We start from the raw sequence: 15032 nt of genomic DNA, 5'->3' as shown, positions 1-15032 counted from the left end.
GGATGGGGAAAACATGCTGACAGGTGTCACAGGGCCTGAGGGGCAAGCAGAAGGGAGCCAAGTCACTGCTTGGCACCCAGGACAGGAGCTGAGCTCTGAAAAACCTGGGCCCTGGCGGCCGCTCCCTCCTCACATTAGACAGCTCATTTGGTGTCTGCAAAACATCATCTACTATTTTAAATGAATGCTGTTCATTTGAGTTTTATTGGTTTTGTAGTTTTGTTTAGCCTTAATTGGTAAATGTGTCTTGATTTTACAATTGAAAGGAGAAATAATTACAAAGAGTTTATACCTAGCCTTATGAATAATAAAATTGCCTCGAAGCAGCCCTGGAAAGCCTGGAGGAATATTGGCCCCTAGAAAGTCTGTACATTATAGGTGTTTGGGACCCCAGCTGTTGATGACCTAGACCTGTGGGTAAATGAGGCTGCCTGTGAGATGGGCCTGCGGAAAGAAACCACCATCTACAAAGGCTTACTGGGCACCAGGCTCTGGGCCTGTTGCTTTGTAGCATTTTTTTCATTTAGTCTCCTGATAATCCTATGGAGTGGCATTTATCTCATTTTTCAAATGAGGATCCTGAGGCCCAGACACGTTAGGTAACTTGCCTAAGATCACAGAGCTTGGAATTGGTGGATTTGCTAAAACTTTATTCACGGCATGTGTTAAAGACAGTAAGAAAGACTTTATTTAAGTTGAGGGGCAGTGTCGGACAGGGCCCACTGCAGCTGGGGAGAGAGATTGGGGTCCACTCTGAATACAGTATAGGCAAGTGGGAATTGATGGCCAAGGAGCAGGGTAGGCTCAGTGGATGGAAAACCTCTTAAGAGGAAACATCCGGGGGCATTCTGGCTAAACGGACCTGATGGGATTCTTGCTGAAGGCAGGCCAGGTGATCAGACATCCCCTGGAGGTGGTGGGGTATGAAGACCACGATCAGACAGGGAGGGCAATCATGTGGAGGGCGGGGGATTCCAGCGAGACCGATTTAGCAGGACTCTTGGTAAAATCGGACAATGCAGAGACAAACATGGAAGCCCAAAGCCTAGGCCTAACTGCAAGGCTCAGGGCAGCCTGAGGAGAGATGGGTCAAGGCAGGGATCATTGTCAGAACTCAGATTCTAGCCCGACTCCGAAGGCCGAGCCTGTCACCGCCTCATGCAATAGCTTTCCCTGCGGTCTCCCAAGGGCCGCTGCACCAGTATGCACCAGTATGAGCTTACATAGTACTTCCTGCTGCCCAGTGATTAAGGTCTAGTCATGCACCCAGTTTATAGCTGAGGGCAGTGAGGCTCAGACACAGCCTGTGGCTCAAGGTGAGGGTCAGAGAACCTGCCGTGAGCTCCATGAGGAACAGGATGTACCACTTCCTTCTGCCACCCGCATCCCCTTTCCTGCTGGGCTGGTCACTGTGAAGGGCCCCCTCCCCCCACTGCACGTGTAACTCATGTGTTGTTACATATGTAAGTATGATTACATGTGTAATCACACATGTGACTCGGTTAGTGTCTGTCTGTCACCACTAGAGGTCAGTCTCGTGAGGGTGGGCACATTCATTCGAGTGATCACAGCTGTATTGCCTATATCAAGCACAGCCCCCCAGCTCATCACAGGGCCTCACGACATATTTGTTGAATGCCTGAATGTGCCCCCAAATCCAGACCACGACGAGCCACTTCGGGGGTGGCCTGCAAATGTTTGTGCCAGGAAGGGAGGGAAGAAAGACTCCTCTTGTTTTGTGCAACCAACACCCACCCTGGAGCACTTGCTTTACAGGATTAATCTGAGATCATTAGCAAAGAAAGGCAAGGTCAAGTCCACTCAAGAAGGCGGTTGCCAGAGTTTTCCTGCTCTATCCTGGGAGGGACCCCTGGCCCTGCAGAGCTCGTCCCTGGTGGCCCAGGCCCCAGCCTTGACCTGAGGGCCACTCAGCAGCCCTGCTCATCAAACCGCTCTGATGGAGCCTGCCAGCACTTTGAGCCCCTCCTCAGTCAGCCTCCCAGTGGGGGCCTGGCCCCACCCTCTGCTCACCCCAGAACCAGAGCCCTGGTTTGACTCCGCCCCTGCTGTGGGGCTCACGAGCATGCTTTGAAAACAGGCTGCCTGTGCTCCCTGGAGCGCCTCACCCCAGCTCATTTTCTGCCTTCAAACGAGGAGTCGGTGGGTGCAGTGAGCGGTGGGTGGAGGTGTGCTCTCCTACCAGACCCTGGTTGTAACCTGGAGCAGGTCCGTTGGCTTCTCTTAGCCTCTGTCTGTCCATCTGTAAACTAGAGCAATATCTGCTTTCTAGGGTTTTTGTGAAATTTCACAAAGCAATGCAGGACTCAAGGGTAGGTTCAAATGCAGGGCTCATTTCTATTTCCCAAGGAGGTAGACGTGGTGTCCAGAGGACGACAAAGATGGCAGCTCACCATGCACGTGGACTAGAGCCCACTCTATGGTCGGGGCGAGCTGGGCAGTGGGTGACTGGCAAGAAATGGTCAGCTTGGAGGAACAGTGCCCTCGAGGTGGTCAGTAACAGGAGGGCTGAAGAGAACAACGGCCAGTTACTCAGAGCACACGGTGGGCCGGCAGCCGTGCTGCATGCATTACATTTAATCTTCAGGATCACCACGTGAGGGAGGTGGTGTCATTGTTCTCTCACAGCTGAGATAGCTGAGGCTGCAAAACAAGGAAAACTCACCGTTTTCATGTAGCCAGTAGGTGACAGAGCCGGGAGCCTGGATCGGGTCTGGTTCTGGAGCCTGGGCCCTTCCTTCTGTCCAGGTGTCTCTGTGCCCATGCCACTGTCCATCCCTGGCCATCCAGGCCCATGAAACACAAGGTCGTTCCCTCTAGGCCAGGGCGTGGCGGGATAGGGTGGGGCTGGTCCAGTGAACAGAGCTCTTGCATCATTTCCTTGAGGGGGTGCTGTGGGGACTGCTGCTTCCCACATTGCCAACCGCCTTAGGTCCTTTAGAGTCCTGTGGTCAGCATATCCCCCTCGCCCCAAGCCAGCTCAGCAGGGTAATAAACTGCCACAAGCCCCCTCTCTGTAACAGTTGACACTGGCCTTGTTGCACAAATGGAGCTCAGAGTGAGCTCAAAACCAATGCCCCAGACAGTGTCTGAACACATCTTTGTTCTTCCCTGGGCAGATCTGCTTGGCCAGACACATTCTGCTTTGGCTAAATGGCCTGGAGAGGGCTCCAATTCGTGCTGGGGAGAGCTGAGGGAGCAGGTTTGAGTTCAAATGTGGAGGAATCCAACTGCTGTCTCAGGGTCACCCTGGGCAAGGACAGGGTGATGCCGGGTGACATGCATGTTTTGGCCTTGGGATCTGGGCTGCCTGGGATCACAGCCCTCATTCCGGAAATGCTGCTGCTGCCACCACGAACATGCCTTGCACACAGGCTGCCTGTAGCAGTCTATTAATTCAGACCATCCTGCTAGGACTTTCTTTTTTTTTTTTTTTTTTTTTTTTTTTTGAGACGGAGTCTCGCTCTGCCGCCAGGCTGGAGTGCTGTGGCCAGATCTCAGCTCACTGCAAGCTCCGCCTCCCGGGTTCACGCCATTCTCCTGCCTCAGCCTCCCGAGTAGCTGGGACTACAGGCGCCCGCCACCTCGCCCGGCTAATTTTTTTGTATTTTTTAGTAGAGACGGGGTTTCACCGTGTTAGCCAGGATGGTCTCGATCTCCTGACCTCGTGATCCACCCGTCTCGGCCTCCCAAAGTGCTGGGATTACAGGCTTGAGCCACCGCGCCCGGCCCCTGCTAGGACTTTCTGAGAGTGCTTGTTTCTGTTCCTTTGCCTTCAGGGTTCTGGTACTGACACCACATCTGTATCTTAGGCAGGGAAGGATTAAAAGGTCAAAATGTTGAAAAGCCCTGCAGGATGGGGAAGGTAGCTAAGAAAAGCTATTGAAGACAGGCATTGGGGGCCTTGGCTCTGCCGATTCAGAAGGTGGTGGTTTCCCAGAGGACAAGGGAAACTTCCATGGAATGAGGTCGGTAGGCTCCTAATTAGAGGGTTTGGTGGGTGGGGGTCTTCCCATTGGCCCTCACTGGAACACCAAGCTTCTTTCCATCATTTCAAGGGTTTGGTAAGTAAGGCCAATCAGACCAAAGAGATGTGATTTCTGGACCATACCTGAGATTTGCACACAGGAAAGTGCAGTCCCTGCCTGTATGTGTCTTGTCTGCTGGGAGACACAGGTATGCAAGGGCGGAGGGTGGACTGTTTCTTCAAGACGCCCTCTCCCCAGTTCTCGTTGGTTAGCCTGGGAGTATGTCAGGGCAGAGGTGGCCTGGCATGCAGGAGCTGCCCCATGGACATTGCCGTAATGAATGAAACTGTTAATACTTTTTTTTTTGTTGAACGGAGTCTTGCTCTGTTGCCCAGGCTGGGGCGTGGTGGTGCAATCTCGGCTCACTGCAAGCTCCGCCTCCCGGGTTCACGTCATTCTCCTGCCTCAGCCTCCCGAGTAGCTGGGACTACAGGTGCCTGCCACCACGCCCGGCTAATTTTTTGTATTCTTAGCAGAGATGGCGTTTCACCATGTTAGCCAGGATGGTCTCGATCTCCTGACTTCGTGATCCTGCCACCCCAGCCTCCCAAAATGCTGGGATTACAGACGTGAGCCAGCGTGCTCGGCCAAAACTGTTAATATTGAGTGCCAACTTGATTGGAGCGGAGGATGCAAAGTATTGTTCCTGAGTGTATCTGTGAGGGTGTCACCAAAAGAATTTTTTTTTTGAGACGGAGTCTCGCTCTGTTGTCCAGGCTGGAGTGCAGTGATGCGATCTCAGCTCACGGCAAACTCTGCCTCCTGGGTTCACACAATTCTCCTGCCTCAGCCTCCAGAGTAGCTGGGACTACAGATGCCCACCACCATGCCCGGCTAATTTTTTTGTATTTTTTTTTAGTAGAGACGGGGTGCCAAAGGAAATTAACATTTGAGTCAGTGAACTGGGAGACACAGACCCATGCTTAACCTGGGTGGGCACCATCTAATCAGCTGCCAGCGAGGCTAGGATAAAAGCAGGCAGAGGAACGTGGAAGGACTAGACTGGCTGAGTCTTCTGGCCTTCATCTTTCTCTCATGCTGGCTGTTTTCTGCCCTCAAACATTGGACTTCAAGTTCTTCAGCTTTCGGACTCTTGGACTTACACTGGTGATTTGCCAGGGGCTCTCAGGCCTTCAGGGTCCCAAACCTGCTCTTCCCATGATCTTTCCAGGCATGGTAAATGGCACCACCACTTCCCCAGGTGCTCAGACCCCTGGGGAAGACATCGTGGTCTCCTGTCAAGCTCTCTCTCTCCCCAAGCCCTGCCAGCCCCACCTTCTTATTAGACCCCAAAGCCCATCATTTCTTTTTAAAAAATTATTATTATACTTTAAGTTCTGGGATACATGTGCAGAACATGCAGGTTTGTTACATAGGTATACATGTGCTGTGGTGGTTTGCTGCACCCATCAACCCGTCATCTACATTAGGTATTTCTCCTAATGCTATCCCTAGACTAGCCCCCCAGACCCCCATCCCCGACAGGCCCCCGTGTGTGTTGTTCCCCTTCCTGTGTCCATGTGTTCTCATTGTTCAACTCCCACTTATGAGTGAGAACATGTGGTGTTTGGTTTTCTGTTCCTGTGTTAGTTTGCTGAGAATGATGGCTTCCAGCTTCATCCATGTCCCTGCAAAGGACATGAACTCATCCTTTTTTATGGCTGCATAGTATTCCATGGTGTATATGTGCTACATTCTCTTTATCCAGTCTATCATTGAGCCCATCATTTCTTATAATCTCTGCACTGCCACTGCCTCAGACCAGCTCCTGACTTCCTCTTTCTCCCGCAACGGCCCCAAGCCTGCTCTGTATAGTAACTAGAACGGTTCCTTTAAGACCCAAGCCAGGGCGGGCCCAGCGGCTCACACCTGTTATCCCAGCACTTTGGGAGGCTGAAGCAGGCATCTTGCTTGAGCGCAGGAGTTCAAGATCAGCCTGGGCAAAATAGCAAGATCCCGTCTCTTCAAAAAATTTAACAATTAGCCAGTCGTGATGGCAGGCACCTGTAATCCCAGCTACTTGAGCAGCTGAAGTGGGAGGATTGCTTGAGCTGAGCCCAGGAAGTGGAGGCTAGAGTGAACTGTGATTGTGCCACTGCACTCCAGCCTGGGTAAGAGTGAGACCCTGTCTCTAAAAAATAAAAATAAAAAGACCCAAGTCGGACACATCATTCCTACACTCAAAGCCCGTGAATGGCTTCCTTTGGCAACTGGAATCAAACGTCAAGTCCTCCCGGAGCTGGAGAGCCCTGCCGTACTCTGGCTACTCTGTGGCCTCACCTGGGACCCCTGGTCTGTCCACTTGCTATTGTCCAGTGACAGTGGCTTCCCACCATCCCTTCAACTCCCCCTTTGCTGCTGCCACTCTAGGGCTGTTGCACTGTTTTCTCTGCACAGAATGCTCTCCCCAGCTTTCTGCACGGCTTGCTCCCCAAATTCATGCAGGTGAGCTAGTCAGAGGCCCCCTTAACTCCACCACAGATGAATACCCCTTCTCACCCTCCTGCAATCCAATGTGTGTCTCTCAGAACCTCTGGCCCACTTCCCTTTTCTCTGTGGAGCTCGTTACCATGGGATCCTGGGTTTTGTGACTGTGGTTTATTGCCTTGTCTTTCCAACAAGAATGCACAGCAGTCTGTCTGGGTCATTGTGGCAGCCCTCCACCCCCCTGATCAATAACCCAATAGTTATCAAATGTATAAATAAACGCAATTGCAGAGAGGAGGCGGTGACTTTTGGCAGCCTCCATGCGCAGTGCTAGGGCCATGTGCGAGGCCGTTGATGAGTGTTAGCTCATTGGATTTCCATACTGACCTTGGGAGGTGGGGACTCACAAATCCATTTTACAAATAAGGAATCTGAGGCTCAAAAAATCCCAAGGAGACCACACAGCTCGCGACGGGTTGAGCCAGTTTTGATGCCAAGTTTGCCTGCAGCCCGAGTCCAAGTGCCACCCCTGCTCCATGCCACTTGCTGGCACAGCTCTGATGACTCTGCTCCTGCCTGGCTCTGACGGGTCTCTGCCCAAGTGTTCTGGTAATGATTTTCACCCCACAGTCTGTCCCCTTCATCATGACTCTCATTCATTTGTTTTAAAGGCCATTTCTCTCCTGTCTTCTAGCCTTGCAAATTCTGGTTAGCTAAACAAGAACTCCAGGAGTTCTCGGCAACACATCAGTGAGACAGGATGGAGCGGGGAGAGGCACCCACCTCCGTGTGCTAATGCATTTACCTCCAGGCCACAGGCCTCCACAGAGCTGGCAGCCAGGAACCTCCAGAGGCTCCAAACCTAGCCTGTCCTGCAAGATGAAGCTGCTTCTTGGGAATCTTTTAGCTCAGGATGCTGTGTTCCATATTCACGATGAAATTTCCATGTTCATGAGGGCAACTGGTAGCATGATACTTGGGAAAGAACTCCAGCCGGTGACATTTAGGGTCCTAAAACAAATTCCAAACCAGGAATACTTTCTGGCTAGTGCCATTTAGCATTTTCATTTAATGGAGGGGAATTTTTTTGTTTTGTTTTTTTTTCTGTGTGCCCTGGCTTCTCAGTAATTATTCTCTGCGCCAGCCGAGCACCAATGGCTCCGCTCCTCCTTGCTGCCTCCCTGAGTCACTCTGTTCCACTGGCTGCTAAGGGCATGAGGCCTCGAGTGACAGTTCCAGCCACCAGGGAAGATGCTGGGTATGTTTTGTCCTTTCCAGCCTGGTTCCTGCCTCCTAAACCCAACTCCTGTGTTCTCTCTGGGAGCCCTGCAAGAACAGGGCTTTAGAAAGTTCTCATTTTTTGGCCGGGCGCGGTGGCTCATGCCTGTAATCCCAGCACTTTGGGAGGCCAAGGCAGGTGGATCACGAGGTCAGATCAAGACCATCCTGGCTAACATGAAACACCGTCTCTACTAAAATACAAAAAATTAGCCGGGGGTGGTGGCAGGCGCCTGTAGTCCCAGCTACTTGGGAGGCTGAGGCAGAATTGCTCGAACCCAGGAGGTGGAGGCTGCAGTGAGCTGGGATTGTGCCACTGCATTCCAGCTTGGCGACAGAGCAAGACGTCTGACTCCATTTAAAAAAAAAAAAAAAGATAGTTCTCCTTTTTCTTCAGCCTTCCTGCTCTGCCTGGGATTAGTACATGCCCACTCTTGGGACTCCTCCCCTTGCTAGCCTGTAGGTTCACCTCTCCCAAGAGTCCAGGGGCTGTATCGCCCCTTTCCTTCTCCCCTTACCTGATTTCTCTTGCTTTGGGATAAATATCACTCCCTCCCCTCCCGCCCCACCACCAGACAAGCCCTGTGTGCCCCGCCCTCTCCTAAGCAATTTACAGGAATGAACTCCTGACTCTCCAAAAAACAGTATGGGACAGGCACCACCCCCCATCTTCCAGAGAACAGCATGCAGGCTCAGAGAGGTGAAGTGACTTGTGCATGGTCACACTGCAGGGGAGGTGGAGAAGCCAGGACGTAGGCTGGCTTAACTGCGCTGCTCTTCTGCCTCATGGCATTTAGTTTGGAGAGAGGGGACTTCAGGGCAAGACTAACCTAGGTGCACAGGTTGCCCCTCCCATTGCTAAGGAGCCCTAGGCAAGTCAATTCATCTCACAGAGTCTCTGTTTCATTGACAAAATGGGCCCACATTTGTTCCTGATTCACTGGGTAGATTTTTTTTTTTTTTTGAGACGGGGTCTTGCTGTCTCTTGGCTCACTGCAAGCTCCGTCTCCTGGGTTCACGCCATTCTCCTGCCTCAGCCTCCCGAGTAGCTGGGATTACAGGCGCCTGCCACCACGCCCGACTAATTTTTTGTATTTTTAGTAGAGACGGGGTTTCACTGTGTTAGCCAGGATGGTCTCGATCTCCTGGCCTCGTGATCCACCCGCCTCGGCCTCCCAAAGTGCTGGGATTACAGGCTTGACCCACCGCGCCTGACTCCCACTGGGTAGTTTTTACAGATGAAATGTGATCACAGCTGGCAATAAACCTGGTCCCACAATGACATGGACAGCAGCCTCCTCTGCAGTGCCCCTGCTCCACCCAGGCTATGTGAAGTTGGGCAGGGAGGGTGGCAGGCAGTCCCACAGCTGGGGCTCTAGGCTGACAGTGGTGGCTGAGACAGAGTCATCCCGGATCTCAGGCCAGCCCACCCATCTCATCCCAGAGGGCACCGTATGTCTCTCCACCGTGGGGTCACCTGTCTCCATGACTGGGTTCCACTGTCACTAGAACAAGAGGACCTGGGCCTGCCAAGCTCCAAAGACAGCTCATCGTGAGGAGGAAAAGTAATTTTACAGAAGCAACGTGTGGTGGCTGTTATACTGCTGCACCTTCTACATGCCTTCATGACACACACACGCACACATGCGCGTGCACATACACACACACACTTGCTGCAGGGGACCCCACCACCAAAGTCCATCCTCCACCCCCCTCAAGGGAGCCAAAGTCTGTTCAGAAAACAAACTCCAACATGTCTAAAAGAAAATAACAAAAAAAAACCTTTACTTGCATTTAGCCATTAATAAATAATTTACAGTATGTACACGCGGTGACACTCCACACAGGTCGCAGACACGTGGACGCAGTGAGGGGTCCCCACTTCCAAGCAGAACGTGAGCAAACACAACCAAAATAAAGTGCTTCACTTTTTACTTCCAACATAGGGACCATCTAAAACCAGCAGGGAGAGGGAGGGGCCGGGCCCCCAGAACCTTCCCACCGCCCACAGGGTTCTGGCAGAGGGAGCAGGACCTCTTGGAGGGAGGGGGAGACACATGTTCTGCAGCCTCCTGGCCAGTGTATGAGAGGTCCCTGGGGAACAGCAGAGGGGCTGCCGTGGATGCTGATGGGTGGGGAGGGTGTGGGGCTGTAAGGTTGCTGGCGGGATCACCCTCTGGGGCCTGGCTGCACTTTTGGGAGCGAAGCCTGGCTTTGTGCTGTGGGCACAGCAGCACAGGTGGGACTGTTCTGGGCTCCTGGATGAGCACCCCGGGCTGAAATGAGGCGGGAGCCAGTGGCAAGTCTCTCCTGGCTGTGTGGCCACAGGGCTTAAGGGAAGAGATTAGAGGTTGGAGACCCTGCCAGGGATGCTCAGGGCTGAGAAGCCTAAGACCCTGCTCCTCTCCCCAGACTCCACACGTGGGTGGACTGGGTGGGGGCTCTTGGGGTTGTGAGGAGGAAGCAGAGGATCAGGGCAGGCCAGCTGGCCCCATCCACTGGGTCTCCTGCCACACCCTGGGGCCCAGGCTCCCCTGCCCAGGAGCTCTTGCATCTGCAGAAGGGAGAGAGGGACAGAAGTCAAGGATCTCTTCTCTGTTTAGACATTTAGAACCATGCACTTCAACTCTCTAAGCACAGGGTGGAAGGGGCGGGGGCCCAGGTCAAAGACGGGCAGCTGAGCAGGTGCCTGAAAACCAGGACCTGCACTGGTACCCACAGCAGCCAGGTGAGCATGGGCAGGGAGGCCACAGGCAAGAAGGCACCAGGTGGGCACCACCTACTGACCAAAAGCTTCCATCAGTCCGCTAAGGTGCCAAGCAGCGCCCCAGGGGTGCCCTGCCTGGGGCCGAGCCCCAAGGATGCCTGTGTGGCTGGGGTGACCCCGTTGGCCTAGGGGTTTCGAGTGTGCTCTCGTGTAAGAGTGTGTGCGTGCATGTGGCGGGCACAGGGGGCCCCACGGATCAGCGAGCAGCAGTCGGCCGGGCCTTTCAGTGCATTGCGAGAAGGAGCTGACTCTGACGGTTCCCAGTGTCTCTCTGGTGGGGGCGGGGGGCTTCAGTCTGAGGGGCTGTTTTGCACATTCACACTGCAGGGGCGGGGCGAGGGGAGCTGCTCTCCCTCTCACACAGCTCTACTGTCACAAACATCACGGCACCAGTCACCACAACCTTGTCACGTGCACTAGAGGGGGAGGGGTCCATGCCTGAGCCCTTGGCAGCAGGCAGTCCCTGGCGTTCTGTGGGGCCATGGGGGACATGCCAGGAGATCTGCACCCTGTTGGCAGTCCCAGCCCACAGATGGGGAAGCCGAGGGGACAGAGCCTGTGCCTCCCTCCACATCTACGCATCTAGCAGAACACCAGGAGCAGGGCCAGGAGCAGGATGAGGGCACCCAGGAGAGGCTGAGGGGCCAGGGGCAGCCCCGCAGCCGCCCTGCCCGGCAGGTCCCGAGTCCTCTCATACAGGTGCAGTTTGTCTTTGTTGGAGTGGAGCATCTTGACATCCTCCAAGGCGTAGTAGGCGGCCAGTGTGAAGTTCACATCGCCCGTGGTGAGGAGGTCGAAGACGCAGGCCTGGTAGTACAGGTCCTCCACTGGCAGCTTCTCCTTGCACTTGGCCACGGCTGTCTCATATGGGAAGGTCTCAGGGGCTGTGGGTGCAGGGCTGGCAGCTGCCAGCCTGTGGGCACCGGTGCCCTCAGTATTGGTGTGGAAGGCCTGGAAGTCGATCTGCTGGTTGAGGGGGCAGCCCCGCAGGCAGAGGTAGAGGCCCTGGCTGTCCCAGTCCTCCACAGCATTGACCACTTCCTCCGGCATGCGGACAGCAAAGGTCAGGTAGCGGCCCACCTGGCGCACCACGATGGTGGTGCCGATGTACTTGGCCTGGATCTCCACGTGCTGGCCTGACACCTTCTCAGTGATCTTCAGGCTGTTGGCCCCGTGCTTGTCCCCACCGTTCTTAGAGCCATCCACGAAGGCAGCTGGGAGCTCGTCCATCTCAGCCTGGTACACCTTCTGGTCCACGCACTCCTGGAAATTCTTGAAGATGATGGTGAGCTGCCGGGGAAAGGGGCAGAGGAGAGTAGGTGAGGCATAGTGGGAGGAGGCCCAGTCCCACACTTAAGATGCTCTAGACTGAGAGGAGGGCACAAAGGATCCCCAGGGATGTCCCGGACACTCCTTTCCCCAGGTTGGACAGATCAGTTCCACCTGCGCAGCTGTGCACTTCACGTTCTTTAAAACAACTTGCCCTTTTTACTTTAAAAAGTGACTTAGAAAAATGTTAGGCCACTACCCGAAGTAGAAAACTAGCTCTTTTACTATTATATAGGGAAGCAAACCACAAAAATAAAAGCATAGATAATTAAAAATAAAAGGTTAAAAATCCAGTGTGGTAGGCTGAATAATGGCTCCCAAGGAGAACATGCCCTAATCCCCGTAACCCGGGAATGTTCCCTTAGATGGCAAAAGGGACTCTACAGATGTGATTAGGTTAAGAACACTGAGATGAAGAGATTATTCTGGATTACCTGGGTGGGCCCTAGATGGAATCACAAGTATCTTTATAAGGAGGCAGAGGGAGATTTGACTAACTAGGACAGAGAAGATGATGTGATCAACAAGGCAGAGATTGGAATGATGTGGCCACAAATCAAGGGATGCTGGCAACCACCAAAAGCTGGCAACGGCAACGAATGGATTCTCCCCTGGAGTCTCCAGAAGCACCAGCCCTGCTGATTCCTTGATTTTATCCCCATGAGACATATTCTCAACTTCTGGCCTCCACAATTATAAAACATTTCTGTTGGTTTGAACCACTCAGTTTAGGCTAATCTGCTGCAGTGGCAATAGGAAATGAGTATGGTTTGCAAACATCATCTTGCATGATGACGGTGGTACTGGAGCACAATTCCTGACAAAGAACCCAAGCAAATGTCTGAACATTACAGCAGGTGGGATGGAGGGAAATTATGCTGAGAAAGAATGAATAAGGCAAAATCCATGCAAGCAGGCAGAGGCAAGTAGAAGCCACTGTCTCAAGGCTGCTGAAAGGGGTCCCCAAGCTGGGCCATGGACGAGGGGAACAGGAAAGAAGGTGCTGGTCGGTAAAAGGGAGATGGACGCTCCAGGCTGAACGCGCAACCTTGGCCAGGGTTGGAGGAGGGAACTCCTTTCTGCTAGAGCCTGTGGCCAGGGGTGAAGAGCTGAACTGAGCTGCTGGAGGAGCAGCTGGCTGGGTGGCACTGTTCTCCTCCTGAGAGCCAAACACAGGTGCACTGGATGCATTCAGCAGGCACTGCATGTATTACTTCTAGTCTCGTGTGACACTGCAAGGGTCAGTGACATTACTCCCAATTTTCCAGATGAGAAAATGTTGGCTCAGAGAGAGGCAGTGACTTGCTTAAGGTCACACAGCCAGCAAGAGGCAGAGCTGGGATTAAACTCTGGGTTTCCAGACTCTGGGCTCTTTTGGCCACAAGCCCACAGGGTGGGAGGCCTGAGAGGAGGAGGGCCGGTGGCCAGGGTAGCAGGTGAGTTTCCTCTGCTGTCCCTGTCCTGGGTGGTATCTGGCTGTTCTTTCCTCCCTAACCCTAACTAAGTAGGCTATCTGGGTTGGAAACAGAAATTGGGAGAGAAACCACCACCCCCTCTTCCACTCCTTTCCCAGGTGCCAGCTATTTTGCCACGTGAGCTCTGGGTGCCTTGGTCCCCCTGGACCAAGGGCAGCTGGAACCTGGACTCCCAACCTGAAGCCAGGAAGGGAGTTGGGGTGAAGGGGGCAAGGTGGCACCCAGGCCCTTTGGGACCTCCTGCTAAAACCCCACCTTTATCTGCTGCACCACCCTCTCCCAGGCTCAGTAATTACCCCCACCACTAAGCCCCAGCCCCTCAACCCTCTGTAGGTCAGAGTTCACCCCTCCCCACCCAGGAAAGGGTCTGGCCAGCTAGCTGGCTGGCTGGCTGACAGAGCTCCCAAGGGATCTCACCCCAACCCGGCCTCAGAGAGTCTGCAGGCTGAAGGGGTCCGAACAAGGGGGAGCTGCTGATGACATGCACAGTCATTCTCTGCCTGGGCACTTCGGGGAGGCATGAGGACTGCCTGGCCGGCTCTCCGGGTAGAGGGCAAGGCCACTAAGTGCCAAGGGAGTTTCTGGCCTAACAGCAGATGTGTGGTGAGGGCACAGTGTGAGGTGCTAGAAAGCAACATAAAATAAAAAGCTGCTCTGATGGGGAAGGGAAGGCAGGGAAACTACAGAAGGACCTCAGCTCAGGCAGGAGAGTCGCAGAAAGGTGGAAAGTGGGGTCTGGCCAAGGATGCAGCAAGAGGCCATCCGGTCCTCTGGGGCCCGGAGGCCAGGGGTGCAGCATAGTGGCCTCAGTTTGGGGCAGGCTGGCCCAGGGTCATAGCCTCAGAGCCAGGTGCAAAGAGGTCTGAGGGCTGGAAAGGGGGTTCCAGGGGGCCACAGAACCTTCTAGGTAATACAAGCCAGTGGGGTATTGAGAGCCACTAGAGGTGTCCCTGGCTGTGTTGCTGTGGCTTTGTGGGTTCCCCATATTGGCATAAAGCTTTGGGGTGACGAGGTGGGGAGAACTGGTAGCCTGGGGGGTGTGGAACCCCCACAAGAACAGAGGGAGACCCTAGGCCAAGGCTTCTGAGGAAGGAAAATCCTGTCCTCTCACCGTGTTAGTCAGAAAGGCAAGGCTGGGAGGAGCTGAACGAGGGGCAGACCGCCGGAGGACTGTAAAAGAAATGGCAGTCTTTTCATGAGCCCGTTCATCTCAGACACCCAGCGCTGTGCTTTCTGTGCCTGATGGAGACTGCCTGGGGCCGCGGCTCTGTGGGAGTCCATGGAGCGCAACACAGGGAGGACCCCAAGGGCACAGCTTCTTGAGCACTGGACTCGATTTCCTCACCTCCCTTCCTATAGGGGGCCCAGCCTGGCCCCAGGACATGGCACACTTCCGGTTTGCTGTGGGATGTCAAAGATGGCTGTAGCCTCTCTATCCAGCATGGAGCCCTAAACCTGGAACCTGATGAAATTGCTGCTACTCTGCCATTCCTGACCTATGGAAATGGCAACTTCATACGGTTCAACCTCCTACTTCTTCCTTCTTTCCACCCACTGGCCAGCCCACCTCAGTGTGGAGGCCGCCTGGGGGGCCGGAGGTGGGCCAGCCAGGGTGGTCTGGGCCGTGGGTGGTCCTGCCATGGGGGGAGGAAGGGGGACTCTGGTGTCCCTGCCTGGTGTGCAGGGCCACACAGACACTGGGGGTGGCGG

General features: G+C 54.1%; 1 protein-coding gene across 2 annotated transcripts in view; it reads right to left on the bottom strand.

Annotated features, from left to right (window-relative positions):
- Positions 1 to 9509: 9509 nt before the first annotated feature.
- RGMA (repulsive guidance molecule BMP co-receptor a) overlaps positions 9510 to 15032 on the bottom strand; it is a 46934-nt gene continuing 41411 nt past the window's right edge. Inside the window, exon 3 of one of the 2 annotated variants that reach the window (XM_033188897.1) lies at positions 9510 to 11808. In XM_033188897.1, coding sequence (XP_033044788.1) covers positions 11101 to 11808 — 708 coding nt within the window. In that variant the 3' untranslated portion in view covers positions 9510 to 11100. The remainder of the gene's footprint in view (positions 11809 to 15032) is intronic. The other variant, XM_033188898.1, reaches the window with a different exon arrangement.

The sequence above is a fragment of the Trachypithecus francoisi genome, unplaced genomic scaffold (genome assembly GCF_009764315.1).
Source record: "Trachypithecus francoisi isolate TF-2019V2 unplaced genomic scaffold, Tfra_2.0 Lachesis_group3, whole genome shotgun sequence".
Lineage (NCBI taxonomy): Eukaryota > Metazoa > Chordata > Mammalia > Primates > Cercopithecidae > Trachypithecus > Trachypithecus francoisi.
This window is presented reverse-complemented; position numbering and strand designations above follow the sequence as displayed.